General features: G+C 40.6%; 1 protein-coding gene across 2 annotated transcripts in view; it reads right to left on the minus strand.

Moving 5' to 3' along the window:
* Me3 (malic enzyme 3) overlaps positions 1-18,137 on the minus strand; it is a 164,214-nt gene that overhangs the window by 67,032 nt on the left and 79,045 nt on the right. For both annotated transcript variants that reach the window (XM_090348584.1, XM_090348585.1), the window contains exon 4: positions 17,967-18,116. In XM_090348584.1, the coding sequence (XP_090204710.1) occupies positions 17,967-18,116 (150 nt within the window). The remainder of the gene's footprint in view (positions 1-17,966; positions 18,117-18,137) is intronic.

Genomic DNA, 18,137 nt, shown 5'->3' on the forward strand with positions numbered 1-18,137 from the left:
TTACTCTTTTTTTTCCTGGTATTTATAAATAAAATGCTTTCTCTACCTTCTTTGTTGGCCATCAGATGGTTTTTTGGCAAGAGAAAATTGTTGAGTCAAATTCCAAGTGCAGGAGCAATTTCTCCATTTCTGTTCTCTGAGTAAGAGCCTGATAAGATGTGCAAATAGCTGAGAAGTGCAGTTTTTATTAAAGAGCACGAGTACACAACAAAGCTGATAAAGAATGCCTTGTATCTTAGTCTCATCATTAGCTGACTGAATAACTATAATCAAGAAGGGAAAAGATAGCCTACTACTTGAGAATTTCACCTGAAATGGATACTCTAACCCAAATTAAAAAAAAATCACTTTGGAATCTGAAAATTCAAATTCTGCCACTCCTAGATGCTTCCAATAAATTATAGAGAAGATAAATGCAGTTTCAGGGGTTACTAGAAATACTAAAATGTGCCAAGAAACTTTGAGGGATTTGGTACAAAGACGTTTCTTTTTCTACTGAAATATTTACTCCTCTAGAAATAATCATCAGAGGTTTCAGACTTCTTTACCCTGAGAAGTCATATCACTTTTGCTTTCTTTCATGGCTGTGAACATGGCAAAGACCCACACATGCCTCCACTCTATAAAGTAAACAACTTTCTGCCACCAACAAAGCCTCTGTTAATTGGTGTCTCTGGGTTGTATGTCTCTGTTCTAATTCAAATGTCTGATATCCAAAACAAACAGTCATCAACCTGAAATTCTGAAATGGCTTTTCTACTGACACAGAGACATAGCCAATGAGTTATTCAGTTACAGCCATGTGCAATAAAAGACACAAAAACATCCTATGGGCCTGTTTTTCTAAAGCTACATTGAGATGTACTTACAAAGATTGTTTTCTACTGAGTCATAAATAAATCCTTGCAGCTTCATTTTGAGAAATAAGCCAGAAGTTCTGAACGCTGTGAAGACACACTGAAACAATAGGCCTTTTAGTCAAGGCCAAAACGAACTTATAAAAGCTCAAATTTATTTTATGCTAGCATTTATGAGGTAAGTCTATGGGTAGGCATCTGAGTTCTATCTTGAAGCAATTTGTAAGCGGAAGACCCTGCCCACTTTAATTTATCACATAAACATTTCTGGAGCTATCCTTGCATATTAGTTATGAAACGTGGAATTTAATAAGAGAACAGAATGCTGTTTCAAAGAGGACAAAAGTTCACTGGGAAAACATATGCTTAAATCTCAGGAACTCTGATCACTGCAAGCCAATGTAAAAGACAGCCAAATGCCTGGAAAGTCTGCAAAGGCTACTTGATAGATGCAAAAAAGCAGGAGAAGATACATTTGACCTCATTTGTTGTTTTGACCCAGTTAGTCTCCAGTGTACAAGTATCTTTTTATTTTTTTCTCAAATTCTTTTTTTTTGTTGTTGGGGTAATACATAGAGGGGTTACAGTTACATTTGTCAGGCATTGAGTGCATCACTTCTCAAACACTGATACCCCTTCTCATGTTTTTCCCCCCTTCTCATCCCCAAACCCCTCCCAATTATCTTGTTCCCCCCTTCCCTTCCCTATTTCAAATAAATGAATGAACATATATATAATATACCAGGTAACAAAGTCAGATACATTAACCACATGAGATTAATCATAAGGGGAAAAAAGAAAAAATAAATAACTGCACATAGTACATTGAGAACCACAATCACAAAGAAAAACCTCTTGCTTCCATATCCTAGAGTTCATTTTGTTTAGTCTCATCCTATATGAACATATGTACATAGCTTTCAAGCTATTGTAATTTTCTGCTAGAAGAGTCCTAGATGTGTACTAATTATTACAGATGAGGGAAACCATTGAGCCTATGTTCCTTTGGGTCTGGCTTACTGCACTTAATATGATTTTTTCCAAGTCTTTCCATTTCCTTATGTCATTCTTTCTGATGGCAGCATAGAATTCCATTGTATATAAGTATCACATCTTCTTGATCCATTCTTCTAGTAAGGGGTTTCTGGGTTGGTTCCATATCTTAGGATTTTCTGAAATTCTTTATCATGGGGATAAACAAGAAATCTGTGATATAATTCCCAACAACTCTTCCTATGGAGAATCGTTAGGTTATCTCTGAAGTCCTCCTTTCTCCAGAAAACTATAACTTGTGATTCTCCTCATGCCTTGTCTCCTAAGTATGTGAAATGTTTTACAAGAACCATAGTGACATGACTTGCTCTTACGAATATATGACAGTGTCTGACTTCTTTCATGAGAGGAATGTATAAACACAAATACATATACACAGAACACATGCACACATACACAGAAGTAGCATTACAGAAGTTACACTGCATGTAACTTTATACAAATGGTAGTTTTTACCCAGAATGTTTCTCTATTGGCCATATGTTACTTTACCCCTCAGCTGTTCAACAACATTCACACTTCTTGAATTTGTATACACTTCTTTGGACCTATTGGTAAAGTCTTTTTCTGTTCTCAGAACTCTCCCAAAGTCAGGTATACAAATCTTGTACATCATTCTTTTTTTCATATATTTTTTATTGTAATTAATAGAAGGGTTACATTATATTTGCCAGATAGAAGGTACATTAATTCACATACATTGATACCCTTTCTCATGTCTTGGTCCCCATTTCCCTCCCCCCCACCCCCACCCCTCATCTTGTTTTCCCCCTTCCCTATCCAATTTCAAATAACCAAATACAAATATATCCAATATATCAGATAACAAAGTAAGATAACCTCAAAATTATCCAGTGCTACAAATAACAAGTTATGATATTAATCTTAATCTTCTCAGGAGATCATGACAATATTGTTACCACCAATACAATTCATATTTTATTTTGAGACACATACTAGGCCCAATTTTTTTTCTATGACTGCCTAAGCTAAAAAGTACTGTAGTCACTGGTTAATTACTTTAATAATTATTTACTAGATCTCTCTACATTGTAGGTACTATTCTAAGCACTTGAGATATTTATTTCAACAGGTCAATCTCCAGAAATTTCTGTTCTCATGAATTGTATACCTAGTCGATCTATCCATTTATCCATTCATCTATACACATCTGTTTCTCCATTGATTCAGTTATATAGAAAATGATACAGCAGGAGTTAGGGAAAAGACAAAGCTATAAAGATGAGCAGGACGCTGGTTTCCAGTGCCTCACGCCTAGCTGCTCAGGTGGCTGATGACTGAGTATTGTACTTTGAAGCCAACCTTGGCAGGAAAGTCTATGCGACTTGTATCATCAATAAATTTACTCAGAAAAGCCAGAAGTAGCACTCTAGTATAAGTGGTACAGCATTAGCCTTGAGCAAAAAGAAATTGGGGACAAAACTTATTAATCTCCAGGACTGGCGAGGGAGTGGGGTGGTTGTGAGTGAGATACACAATTGAGCTCCCTGTCTGCCCATCAGGAAGCCAGTGGCATAGCAGATCTGTAAATAGCTATTACATTTTAGTGAAATAATTATGTAATAGCATACAGCTGAGAACATGGGGTAGGCATAAGGGGAAATAAAGTATTCAGCAAGTGAGAGAGAACAGAACAAGGCAGGTGGTAAGAGGAAAAGACATCTGAGATGGATTTTTGAGGAGGAAGCAAGGGTTTGTCGCCTGGATAAGGTGGAAAAAGGGTATTGGACAAAGTAAAAGTAGTTGGATTCTATTAATTGATACAGTACATGGTAAAATGCAAGAGTAAAAGCAATTCCAATGGCCAGGTACTGGGGGTTCATACTTGTAATCCTAACTACCCACAGGGCTAAGATTGAACATCAAAAGCCATGAGATTCTTATCTTTAATTAAACACCAAAAAAGGTGGAAGTGGAGCTATGGCTCAGGTGGTATAGTGCTAGCCTTGAACACAAAAGCTCAGGGGCAGTACCGGACCTCAAGTTCAAGCTCCAGGTCCAGAACAAAGTTAAAGCAATAACAATGCGTAAGCTGAGAATCAATTATAACTACAAGGTGTTGTCTGAAACACTGAGTAATCCAACTCTGTTTTTGTTGAAAATTGTCTAAGTAGAAAATGGTCTTTATTCTCTGTAAGTTTTTTGTTTGTTCTGTGAGGTGAGAAGTGTTGAGGTTGGGTCTGTTATCTCCTTCTTTGTTCAGTGCTAATTGAAATACCTACAGGCTTCCTGTAGAGACTGGGGTTGGGCATTGTTTTAAAATGGAGAATCTTAGATCCCTCTCCTGACACAATGGGTCGGAATCTTGGGAAAGGGAGCTAAAGTTAGGAAAGTGTAACACTACTGGTCTAGAAAGAAGTTCATTCTCAAACACTGCTCTCTTTTATTGATCATCAAAACTCATCCATTTGCTTTTCATCTTAATTATATCAGCTAGCACTATTTCAGAGATTTGGTTTTGTTTTTTTTCTTTTTCTATTACTTGACTTCAACCTTCTTGCACTTTCTTTGCCTAAACAGAGAACTATCTCTGCTTTTCACTATTGGATATCTCTACTCCATCCCCAGCAATCCAAAGAGGGTCACTCCAGCTTCATTTATTCTTCCAATCAATTAAAAAGTTGCCATGACAACTTCACATCTATGTCCCTGCGCTTGGCTGCACATGAGAAGACCTGATTGGCTCATTTGACGGTGTCACCCTGCATCAATAGGAAGGGCAATCTCTTCAACCTCATTTATGATCAGCTCTGGACATAGTTATTAATTCTCTAAAACTGGGTATTCTAAACATGTAGGTCATAGTCTCATTTCAGTCAAGCTATTTATTTCTTTTCAATTTATAGCCCTGGATTTAAGGAAAAAGTTATTTTGAAGATAATGAATAAAGCCGATTCTGTTAATTAGCCTGGTAACACAGAAACACTTTATTACTACTTTTATTTCCCCATGCCAGCAGTTAAATGTAATTAAATGTTAGAAAACTTCCTGGAGTGCCTACTAAGACCTATGCAAATCTTCTTGCTGAAAGTTCTCCCAAGGAATCAAAGCATTTTTGCATTAATGTTATAAACGTTTAAGCTAATGCATTTTAAACAAAGAGACACAGCTCTTTGTCTTTAAGGAAGAAGTGGTTAATGATAGAAGCTCCCATCTTAGGGTTTTATAAAAAGTCATTAGGGGATAGAATATTTTGAATTTCTTCTGTCTGCAGATCCTTCCATCCATCCTTCCTTTTCCTCTAACATGGAATTCCTGGCAAGTCCTGTGCTGAGTGTGAGTCATACAACAGTAAGCAGACTAATATGCCTTTGCCTTGTTGGGTTTTAATGACTCAGTGGTAGAAAGCCATCTTGGATGGCAATAGAGAAGGTTCCAAACACTAGGTTCAAATCTTGCTTACTTATTTGTACAGCTTCGAGGAGCCTCTCAATCTCTTCATTTCTCTATTTCCTCAAGTGAAAGACAGCTGCCCTATTTCATAAAGTAGTGGGAAGGATTATGTGTTTTTTTCACTAGAATACTTTAACATGCTACATAAATGTAAGCACTAACTGTGACTTAAAATTAATTAGAATAATAAAGAGAATATCTATCTCTGTGTATAACAGAGAGAAGGAGGAGGAGACCTGAGTGTGAACCCTGCCATTTCCATAACTGTGCCAGAGGTTGGCCAGGTGTTACTTCCTCTTGGTTTGAGCTGGTTGATTTATAGATCCGTGATCCTGCCAGTACAGGCTGCACAGGGAGGCAAACTCACTGAAATGCAGAGCCCAAGGGTCTCCTAGGAGCTAGCCAACTCGATCTGTTCAATGACAGGGTCCTATCTACTGCTTCCAGGAGAGATTAGGCTCTATTTTCAAAGGTCTCTTAGGAGACCAATACCTGGGCCTGTCTGGGAACCCTGAACAGGGGTTTATCTAAATGCTTTGCGGGGTACGCAGGAGGTGTTTGTGTTAGCTAATGCACTGCACAGACCATGCAGGGAGTTTTAAAAAGTGGAGGCCAGTAAAGATCCAGACATCAGCTGAATCCAATAGCATGGGAGCAGAAGCCCCATCAAGTGTGCAGTGTTTTCTTTCTATGCCTGTCCGCTTGTGAGAAACCGGGGTAGAGCCCTGGCTTGCTTTCTCAGGCTCTTTAATCAAGAACCTTGACTTGGTGCTGCCATTCACAGCATCTCACTGCAAGGGACTCTACTGCTGCTACTTCAGTTCAGTCTATGAATGTGTTTGCTATGTTGTGGATGGGGGTGAGAGGTCAGAGAGGGAGCCTGGGCACAGTATGGCAACAAACGCAATTCAGAAATGCCAATTTTTAACAATGTAGGACTAGAAGGAGTTTCAAAATGATTTTGGATATGAAACCTCCTGCTTATGAGCCAAGTATGCAAGTTTTCATTCACCACCAAGTCTCTCATTTGAAGAAATATAGTCCATTCTGACTTCCCAGGGCTGTTGTGTGATTGAAAGATAATAAAAGCGAGTTGACCATCAGTTCTGACTGCTCATTTTCCATACTGTCAAGTCCATGAAAGCCAGTTTGTAATCCAACAACTCTTTCACATTCACCTTCATCTTGACCAGTCTCCAGGCACTGCAGATTCCTCTCCCCCCCTTTTTTTTAATTTGTGGGTCATGGGGCTTGAACTCAGCCTGGGTGCTGTCCCTGAGCTCTTCAGCTCAAGGCTACCACCTTATCCCTGGACCCCACTTCCTGTTTCTAGAGGTTAATTGGAGATGAGATTCTCAGATCCTTTTGGGCTCAGGCTAACTTTGAACCTTGATCCTCAGATCTCAGCTCCGGAGTAGCTAGGATTACAGGAGCCACTGGTGCCCAATTCTGGCTTTCTTACCCATCAGGGAAGAGGACAGTTTTCAGCTGTAGGTCACAAAACCTTTCAACTTGGCTAGAAAGAAAAAGCAAATTTACTTTATATAATAAGAAGTCTAGAGCTATATGCCTCCAGGGTTTACTTAGTGACTCAACCAAAGACCCAATTCTCTGCATTTTCATTTCAGCATGCCCACTTGAGGCTGGAGCTGTTTTTCTCAGGGCTATGGGATTGTCATTTCATAGTTCAGGCATCTGAAGCAAGTATGAAGATGTCTAGAAAAGAAGGGTCTCTCCTCTGAGTAGGGTCTCTTCTGAGGGCCTCTTCCTCTGCACTCCCACATCTTTCTAGCCAGCACTGGGTCATGTGTGTGCACCATAGTCACTGGCAAGTGAGCCAGACCACTATGATAGGAGAGGGTTATATGATAGGCTGGGGTTACTGAGGAGCCCCTGCTTTTGTGATCGTGGGAAGGCCAAGGTTTTCAAAGGATACAACCCTGACACAATCAGGGTATGTTAAGAAGGTAAGGCGACTCTAGTGACCTTCGCATTCCCAATTCTGGAAGTGTATAATTCTTAGCTTGTTCCAGCTCAATACCTTGCCTGTAATGTTCTTCTTGCTTGAAACCCCTGTGATAAAGTTTTTCCATGCTAAGGACTATGTTTAGTCTTCCAAGTGGGAATCAGAATCTTCTCAAGATTTACATCAGGAGCCAGTAAGTCAGTAAGGAGATAATTTACTGTAATGAAATTACTTCAGTAGTTACGCAGCAAAAAAGACAATCCATATTCTTTCTTCCTTCCTTCCTTCCTTCCTTCCTTCCTTCCTTCCTTCCTTCCTTCCCTCCCTCCCTCCCTCCCTCCCTCCCTCCCTCCCTCCCTCCCTCCCTCCCTCCTTCCTTCCTTCCTTCCTTCCTTCCTTCCTTCTTTCGTTCCCTCCTTCCCTCCTTTCTTTCCTCCTTTCTTTCTTTCTTTCTTTCTTTCTTTCTTTCTTTCTTTCTTTCTTTCTTTCTTTCTTTCTTTCTTTCTTCTTGTGGGTCATGGGGCTTGAACTTGGCGTGGGCGCTGTCCCTGAGCTCTTCAGCTCAAGGCTACCACCCTACCCTAGAGCCAAGCCCCACTTCCCATTTTCCAGAGGTTAATTGGAGATAAGAGTCTCAGTTCCTTTTGTGTCTGGGCTGGCTTTAAACCTTGATCCTCAGATTTCAGCCTCCTGAGTAGCTAGGATTATAGACGTGAGCCACCGCGCCCAATGCCCATCCATATCATGCTTTCTGTTTTACGTTTCCTTGGAACAGTTCTAAGAACCCATACTATGTTTTAAAATTTCTTTAAAAATTATCTTTAAGTAGTTGTACAAAAGGGTTTCAATTCAATGTGTGACTTTATGAGTATATCTGAACTGTGAATTCCTTAAGCTCAGAGACCCCAAATTAACTGCTATTCTGAATCCTTCATAAGTTTATGGTGCCGACCTTATGACCAATGCTCAACCAATGCTAATCAGAAGATAGTTGTTTTTTTTTTTTTAATTTTTCTTGAGTGGGGGCAGGCTGCTAGGATAAAACTCATGGTTTCATTCATGCTGAACACCCTTAGCTCTATTCCTAGCTCAGCAGTCTTTTTTTTTTTTCTCAGTCCTGGAGATTGAACTCAGGGTCTGAGCACTGTCCTCGAGCTTCCTCAAGACTAACGCTCTACCACTTGAGCCACGGTACCATTTCTGGCCTTTTCTGTGTATGTGGTACTGAGGAAGAGAATGTCACTCTCACACTCCCAGCAGTCTTTAAGTGGAATTTCTAGTAAGTGCTTGAAGAGACTATGTTCATAAGCACCCTGAGTGATTTATAGAAGAATAATTCATAGTTCCTTGCCTTCTGAAGCTTGTGGTCCAGAAGAAAAAAAGCATCTAAATATGTGAAGCTGGAGGAATCTATCTTTTACCACCTACACTATGTGTGGTAATTGTCTTGAAACAGTTTTACAAGGATTCCAACATTTCAGTTTTTGAATAAAATGGATCTGGATCTATTATTACTGTTTACATCACTCTCCCCTCATCTCTTGACCCTGTCCGTCCCCTCAAGGTACCTAGTTAGAGTTCTCATATGTACACAGAATTTTATGATTGCATTTACCCATGTTTCTTCTCTCCATTTGCCTGCTCCTCTCCCTTTAAACCCCAGCTTCCTCAGCCATGTTTCAGCTTCCTGCTAGTCATTTTGTTACTGTCTGCTACTTGTTACAAGGAGTCACACCATTGGAATTCAGCCCTGTGTATCCTGAACTTTAGTCAGTTCGACTGTATATCATATATACTTATATTTTCATCTAATTTCTACATACCAGAGAAAACATTTGCCTCTTTTCTCTCTGAGTCTTAATTGCTTCATTCAACATAATTTTTTTCAGGTCCATCCATTTCCATGCAAATGACACAATATTATTTTTCCTGAAATAAAGTTCAGCTATATGTATACACATGGATGCACCTTTTCTTGACTCATTCATTCATTGCAGGATTCATCTTTCCACAATTTGGATATGTCTTTGTTGTACTTTAACTTGCAATTTTTGGATAAATGTCCAACAGTGTCATCACTAGATCATGGGGTAATTCTATTTTGTTTTTTTTTTTTTGAGGAATCATCATAGTGCTTTTCAGGGTGATTTCACTAATTAGCATTCCTACCAAGAGTGTAAAAGGGTTCCTTCCCCTCATTCTTGCCAGCACCTTTTGCTGTTCATAATCTTTTTTTAAATTTTATTTTACTGTAAGGGTGATGTCAGAGGAGTTACAGTTGTATTAGTAATGAATATATTCTTGTCAAATATTGTTACCTCCCCTCCCTTGCTTACTCCTACTTTCCCGCCTTAGGAGTCGGTGAGGGGGAGAGAGGAGGGAGTTGTACATTTCCAATACATCATCTTATGGGTATCGTTGTTACATTGATTCATCGATTCATCCTTTGTCCTTTGTCTCACCATTTTATTATTCTCCTCCCCACTCCCCCAAATCAGATAAACATATATACAAGACACAGGGTGCCAAAATCAAAAACAATGACAGCAAGAGATAAAACCAAAGGAAAAAAACTAGAATAAAGAAATAACTTCACAGTAAGCCAGACTCAAAGGAATATAGGCTCAATGGTTTCCCTCATTTGTCATAATCAGTAGAAATCTTGGGCTCTCCTAGAAGAGATTTATAATAGAACAAAACCATAAGGCTATATAGTATGGTGCTAAATGAAAGGACCTCCAGGATATAGAAACAAAAGCTATATATAACGAGTGATTGTTGTCTTTAATGTACTAGTTATGTCTCATCTCTTTTGCTGTCCCTTGGTTATCTCATATTATTTCAGTATTTCACCTTGTTATCTGATATATGCGTATTTGGCTATTTGAAATCAGATAGGGAAGGGGGGAAAACAAGATGAGGGGTAGGGGAGGGAAATGGGGACCAAGACATGAGAAAGGGTATCCATGAATGTGAAGTAATGCACCTTCTATCTGGTGAATATAATGTAACCCTTCTATTAATTACAATAAAAATATATGGATAAAAAGGTGAGGAACACACACACACACACACACACACACAAGAAATAACTTCACAAAATACATCAAAACAAAACCTAATAGCAAAAAGTACTTGTTTCCATATCTTGGAGATCATTTCAAATTATTAGCATTTTATATGGTCATATGTACATAGCTATTATTCGGATGTGATCTGCTGCTGTTCATATTCTTGATGATGGCCCTTCTAACCAGAGTGAGATTAGACCTCAGTGTTATTGTTGTTGTTTTCAACTGTATTTTTTTGCTATCTTTTCTGTTTTGGTACTGTGGCTCAAACCCACAATGTTCTACTTGCTAGGCAAGTGTTTTGCCACTGAGCTACATTTAAGCACCTCAACATTATTTTTATTTGCCTTTCCTGTATGACTAGGATAGTGACCATTTCTTCATGTATTTCTTGGCCAGATTACTTCTGAGAAGTCTCTGTTTAGTTCCTTTGTCCATTTATTCATAGTGTTATTTATTTTTTGGTGGCTTACTTTCAGCCATTTTGCAACTCTAAAATATTTTAGCTTACTTCATGTGACATTCAGGTCAAACAATATCTAAACAGCCACCTGCTCTGGAAGGACTCTTCATGCCATCTTCCTTACATTGACTCCAGCATCCACTCCTAAGTCACATCACAGAACAAACCATAACAGGCTCTGGACTGCACAGCTGGTCTGTCTGCTACTTTGTGAGTCAGTGCTCTCAGCAAAAATGACACTCCTGCAGATAAGCCTGCAAGCTTTTTCTTGTCTGAAAATGAAAAGCATGCATTTTCATCCATTCACTTTTGCATTTTTTCCTCTTAAATGCCAGAAGCCCTAAGAGACAAATTTATAGCTACAGTGCTCTAATTTGTTTCAAAAAAAATGAGAGATTGTTAGGGTTAGAAGGAGCCCCTGAGCTCCCCTAAAAAAAACCTCTCATTTTATAGATGAGGGACTTTGAGGCTCAGAAAGGGGGAAGGATTTCCGGAACTGCTAATTGGTCATAAGAACTGGAACCAGAACCCATAGCTTGTGATGCCCAGCTCTTGCTACTAATACACAATGGGGACTGGAAGTATCTACTCTTTGGGCTTCCTTCAGATGGTCTGTATTTATATAGCATCATTCAATTCAGTGCTTCTCAAAGCCTGGCTCCTGCAGTGGTAATGTTCCAGCATCACTGGACCATGTTAGATATGTAAGTTCCGTACAATCTGTGCTTTAACAAGCCCTTCAGATGATTTCAATGCATGCTAAAGATTGAGATGACTTGCTTCAGTCTCTTAGTGCCATCCAATCTATTAACAAGGGAATCCAGAAGTAATCATATCCATTGGATTTCATAACTTTTGTTTTTTTCAGTTAGGCTTTTCTAGTTTCTCAAGAAACTGGGAAATGCTTCAGTTACCATTGGAGAGAAAGAGAGAGTTTGAATTGTAAATTCTTGAACAGGAACAAGTGTGGAAAGCTAAAATCACTATTCCTGCTCATGTTTTTTCCTCTCCTGTGCTTCCATCTGCTCTGTTCACTCTCCACAGATTCATTCCTTTTACTTCTTGCTCCTCTTTTTGTTTCTTCATAGTTGGGATTTTCCTTGAGTTCTCTATGACTTGGCTCTGAAATCTGACCATGACATCCTTTAGCCTTCATTTCACTTTCTAAATGGAAAACGAATCTCTTATCTCAGTTTAAATTCTTGGGTCTCCAATTCATTATTTGAGCCATGCCACCCAAATCACATACTTGCCCAAATAGACAAAGTTTGTTTCTGTTGATATCACTTGTTGATATCAGATGTGTGGGCTGCTATCACCATTACAAGATGGGTGATTACATTGAGTGTGTGTTTGTGTGTGTGTGTGTGTGTGTGTGTGTGTGTGTGTGTGTGTGTCAGGAGAATGCCAGCGCAGCCTGCAAGGAGGAGACTCTGTGTTGATTACAGGAAACCTAGGGAGGAGGAAGGTAGTGAGATATGCTCTCCCTAGCAACCCTACCAATGACACATTAGGGAATTTGGCAGTGGGGCTTACCAGTTTGAAATTGCTGAGGGATCTGTTGGAGATGAAAGACCTAGCACATTACCAAAAGCCTGATCATCACATATACTTTCAGCTTAGGGGGACCTGGAAAATTAAATTAAATTCCCACAAAGTTATGGAAGATCTAAGCTGGGAGGAGGGCGACTCAACTCTGCAGATTTCTACCCTGTTTATCCATTGAGTCTGTTTGGGAGCTTTGGGAAACTCCATATACTTTCCATGCACTGAGACTAGCTGTTCAGACAAGATCATCTCAGTTTCAAAGGTGGGAAACTCAGGCTCAGCCACACAATGTGACTATGCCTCACATTAAGGAGTCATTTCTAACTTGGTTATTGTTAGAACTGGAAGAGCTCAAAGAAACCTTGTAGTCCAACCATATGCAGTGAGGCTAATGAGTCAAGCACTCGCCTTAGAATTCATAGCCAGGGAGGGGTCGTTAGGATAGAACCTAGGCTTTGTAACTTCTGATCCAGTGCTCTTCCCAGAACATCCAGGGCTAAAGATCTCAGAGGCCCAGAGGAGAAGCTAATAAGACTCAGCTGCAGACCTTGTGCTTTTCTCTCCTCAAGGGAGTGTTTCCAGCAGCTCAGCTGAGAGAGTTTGGCAGAAGAGTCTGGGTGGAACTGGGTGTGGACCAGTCTGGCCAAAGGAATCAGTACTTCAGTGCCCTGAGGCTGGAGATGAGGCAGGTTTCATGATGCTAATCCTTAATTTCTGCCTGCCTTCAATTGTGCTAGGTGTGTGTATGTGGGAATGTGTGTTTGTGTGCATCCACATGCACACATGCACATGCACCAGATTATCAGGGGCCTTCTTCTTTGCTGAAATAGAAATAGAGTCACTGTAGGCAGCACACTGACACCGATATTTCAATGACTCTGGGTGAGCCTTTGAATGAGTTAGATATGGAGGTGGTGGTGGTGGAGGTGGCCGAAGATAAAAATGTCCCAATTCAAGACAACAAGGCTCATCAGAAATATTAAGCAGGAAATTATGCGGAGGTGAATGTGCCTTAACCATGTCTTTTTATGGAGACTATGGTGAGGGGGAAGAGATAAACGAGCAAAATTCCTTACAGTTTATGAGGAATATTGCACTTGAAAAAGCATTCCTATGTGCATTTAGCTCATCCTATTTTTACAAGAATTCCACATGCTAGAATGTTTCTGTGATCCAAGCTTGGGAGGTAGAGTAGCCAGGCTCCAAGAATATGTGGTTATTAATGGGGAACTGATGATCTGTGGACTTCTCTTCTGGTGTGTGTGTGTGTGTGTGTGTGTGTGTGTGTGTGTGTGTGTGTGTGTGTGTGTCCAAGTCCTTCTACATGCAGCATTTCCATCACAGGAGTTTATGGGAAGGCAAAAATGTAACTGTTTATATCTCAGGCATCATGTTTTTACTAGGGTCATAAGAAGCTGGGCTATAAATTCATGAAACCACAAGAAATTGGCTCCAGCTTAGCTGTATGTGTTAACTTTAGCTCAGACAGAATGCACATGAAGTTTTTAGTCTAGGTCTCACCACAGGCATTACAACCATTCAACGAATGGTAACTCTGTGTGTGTGTGTGTGTGTGTGTGTGTGTGTGTGTGTGTGTGTGTGTGTGTGTGACACTGGCCTGTATACAGAATCCCACCTGTTTGTAGATAAGAAAGACAGAAGCTTGGCTCAAAGTCAAGGACTGCTAGCTTTGTCCAAACCCAAATACATCTTCCAATGTTTTGTATGGAGCTGCAAAACTATATAAAGTCAAGTACCAGTCCTAGTCTCGCTTTCTGAATTAATCACAGGCTGCTTTTGAACTACAGTGCCATTGCTCTGTCCACCAAAATAGACGTCTAATTCTTCACTTGCTTATGAATTTGCTTAAGATTTAAGGTCTGAATTAAATAGTATGGTGTGGGTATTTCAGAGAACAAAGGTCCCCTTAGTTTACATTATTGGGTATGACACATACTAAGGTGATAGGTCAGGCAACTCGTAACTGCTGAGCACCTATAAGAGCAAGGCTCTTTATATATGGAATCCTATACACGCTTCACAAGCAGTTGCATGCATTTGTATATGAGAAGACAAAGGTACACATGCACACGTGCATAACACACACACACACACACACACACACACACGCATGTGCTGTCAGTCATCAGAAACTGAGGTTCAAGGCTAAGACTATCTGACTTCAAAGTCCAAGCCTTTCCTATTACCCACAATCCAGCTGGGCGACAGATTCTTTGACTATTAAAACATTGGTGAGACGCTTCAATCCTTTCTGACTAGGTCAGACAGTAAGCTTCTCTTCATGCCTTGACAGTGGGCTTTCTCTTTCCTACCTTGCAAAACCCATTTTGAGAAAGACTCCTGTTAAGTCAGTTTTAGCAAACTTCCCTCACTGTTGATATCTGACCACCTTGAAATCTTAGTACCTAGTCCAATAGTCCTACCAACTCAGTTTAGCCAAAAACCCCTTATTTTGTTTGTTTTATTTATTCTTTTTTTTTTTTTTGCCTGTCCTGGGGCCTGAACTCCAGGACTGGGCTTTCTCCCTGAGTTGCTTTTCTTCAAGGCTAGTATTCTACCACCTGAGCCACAGTACCATGTCTGGCTTTTTCTGAGTAGTTTATTGGAAATAAGACTCTTGTGGACTTTCTTGCTCAGGCTGGCATCAAATTCCTTACATCTCAGCCTTCGGAGTAGCTAGGATTACAGGTGTGAGCCACTGACGCCTGGTTTAATTTGCTTATTTTTAGTAATTTCCCATCCACTTCTCCCCACATATTGTTGTTGGGGTTGAATTCATTTTCTGAAATATTATGCAAGTGATTTTTCATAGGCATTCCTATGCCATAGGTATCATCTTTCATAAGTATCATGGACATTTGTTTCATTTTTTGTTATGATCTTTTTTTCTTGACTACCTCGATCCCACAAGCAGCTTGGCCTTCCCATGGAAATGAAAAGTGTAAGGTTTACAAGTAGGTGCGTATCATTTGGAGTCGAAGTGGATCAGGAAAGTAAAGGCAGAACTACTGGTCATTATCATGGTCGATGTTTTTTCCATTATGTCCTGGGTACCGGCTCAACCAATGGAAAGTGCCAGAATGGTACAAGTACAAGGCATGAAGCATTCAGTACAAAGCCTAGAATAGGAAATTCTGGAAGAGACCCTTACTGCAAAAACTACCCTCCAATAGTAATCTATTAGACTCCTTCTTGGAGGTCCTTCTGCAAATGGAGTTTCTCTTTCACTTTCTAATAAACTTACTAGATTTACCTTAGAGGGGAAAAAAAGAGCTGGGTGGCCTGGGGAGCTAGAGTATTCATTAACACCAGACGCCATGTTGGCTTCCTCCCCTCCTCTGTTTTCGGGGTTGTGTTCTGGGCTGGCCTCCACCAGCCTCACCTGTGACTTTCACGTCTTCCATTTCTGCACTCTAGGTCCATGAACACACATGCAGAGGATGAACACAGAAAGGCAGGTAGAGCAGGGTGGCAGGGGCTCTAAGGGTTCCTAGAATCTTCTGCTGTGTCCAGCAGCCCCAACCCTCAGGTCCTCTGGAGACACTGGCATCTCCTTCTGGTAGTGAGGTGACTCAGAACCCAGGCATGTTAGAGGCTCAATTTTAGTATCAGCTGGACCTAATTAACCTTAGTGGGGGCCAGGCCTTCACAGAGGCCTACATTGTTCCCAGGAACCTGGCAGGAATGTTTATCTTTGCAGAAATGGAGAGGCCTGGCTCTCTTCCTCTTGGCCTCAGGGCTGTCCTCCTTTCAGATGCTAATCCACAAAGCCATTTAAGGCCAGACCTCAGATGAGTCTTGGGGCTGGGGAAGGAGCCTAAACTCTCCTTTCCCTTAGGAGAAAGGCAGGTGTGAAATTAGCACTTGGAAAGCAGCCAAATGGAAACCTAGAGCAACTGCTCAAAATGTCCCATGCCACATAGCTATTATAATTGGGTAATCATCTGAAGAAGGGCTTCATACAAAACAGGTAGGAAGTCTGCTCACTATGAGGGGACTAATCCAAGAAGATGCTTAGTCTGCCCCAGCCTGCCTCAGCCTCACCCCTCTGCTGGCCTAGGATCTGGCTGGAGAATATTGGTTTTTTTTTTTGTTTGTTTTTTTCAGGGAGGCTCTAAGTATCTGACAATCCCTACCTTACACCTCTGGGCAAACATTCCTGGCACTGCAATGGCACACCAAGCCTACTGTCCATAAGTGGCTCACCGTCCTGAACTGTGTGAAACAGTACAGTAAATGAAGTTCACAGGCCCTGACTATATGGCTCCGGTTGCATAGATGGAGCCCTAGTTTGGATAGGTATGGGCTATGTGATCTGAGCAACTTATTTCTCTGTTCATCAGTTTGCAAATGGGATGGTAGTAGTTCCTACATCCAGGAGAAGTGTAACAAATAAGATATGTAGAGATATTTAGGATAGTATTTGGCTAGAATTATATTCTATTTTATCGGTAGGTTTCCCATTGGGAATGGTCATGCCTAATTTTTACCCAGGGATGTCCTGGTTTTCTGAGGTAAATGAGTGCAGAGACCTGCTTCTATTCACATAGAACTCCATTCTACTGTCACTGTCTTGTTTGTCACTAACCTTCTAGAAGACCAATAGTGGGGTCGGAAACAGCTCCCAATTAATCTGACCCCTTCCTCCCCTTGATGGTGAGAAGGAAATCAAGAACTTATTGGTCAAGTAGAACCCTTTTTCCAGTCTACTCAGCCCCTCTTCAGCATCCCATTTTACCCACAAGTTGCCAGGAACTATTATAATGACCATGTGGAGAGGTATTCTTGGATCAGTGTAGGCAAAATGCTTTTTTGTCTCAGTTTTACATATCCGTCTTTCATGGCCTAGTTAAAATTAACAAAAGCTATCATAAATCTATGATAACATGACATGTTTCCCATAGAATACAGGTTTTACAAACACTGATATATTCAGGCTGTATAAAATGCAAATTACACGTCTGAGTACATGATGTGTACTAGCTAGGTAGCCATTTTATCCTTAATGCTTACACTATATATTTATCCAAGCTTTCCCTGAGAACACTTCGAACATTCTCTCATTATGTACTCAACATAAATAAAACGAAGTACTTTTTGGAGAAAAATGTCCCCTCCCTTCCCCAAATTCTTCAGCTGTGGAAGAAAATGCAATGCCAAATGTTTCCCTAGTAAAATAACTTTTTTTTTTCTTTTTTGTGGGATCTGAGTCAAGTCCAAGTGAAGGTATACTGGTTCTTTGAGGCAACAAGGGAATTTGTGTTTGATTTCCACACTCTATTATTCATTGCCCTAAACTGCCAGGAGAGCAGTCGGCAAGTTGGGGACGAACAGAAAAGGGGTGTTGGAGGTATCAGATAATGTGAGAACAATGCGAACTACTTCTCAGGCCCATTCTGACAACACGCTGAGCAGTTATTTGAAGACTTAGTACTTTGCTAGCTCTTCTCTCAGCCTGTTTCTCTACCCGTGACCTACTTTTTGGGGGCAAGGGTTTTAGATCAATCGTTTCTTTATTGTCCCCTGTGGGGGGCCCCGCTCTCTACCCCAATCCCTTGGGCACATGCACTCACCGAGGCCGTCGGAGGATGACGCCATAGTGCTGGCAGGCCAGCCCCACAGTGGGGGTGTACACAATGGGCATGAATCTCTCCACATCCGAAGTAAGCACTCGGTAGAACAACTTCTCATTCCGGTCTTGGAGGGTCATGAGAATGATGTACCTTGAAAGGGAAGAGAAGAAG

This window comes from Megascapheus bottae, chromosome 16, assembly GCF_031878675.1.
Source record: "Megascapheus bottae isolate mThoBot1 chromosome 16, mThoBot2.hap1, whole genome shotgun sequence".
NCBI lineage: Eukaryota > Metazoa > Chordata > Mammalia > Rodentia > Geomyidae > Megascapheus > Megascapheus bottae.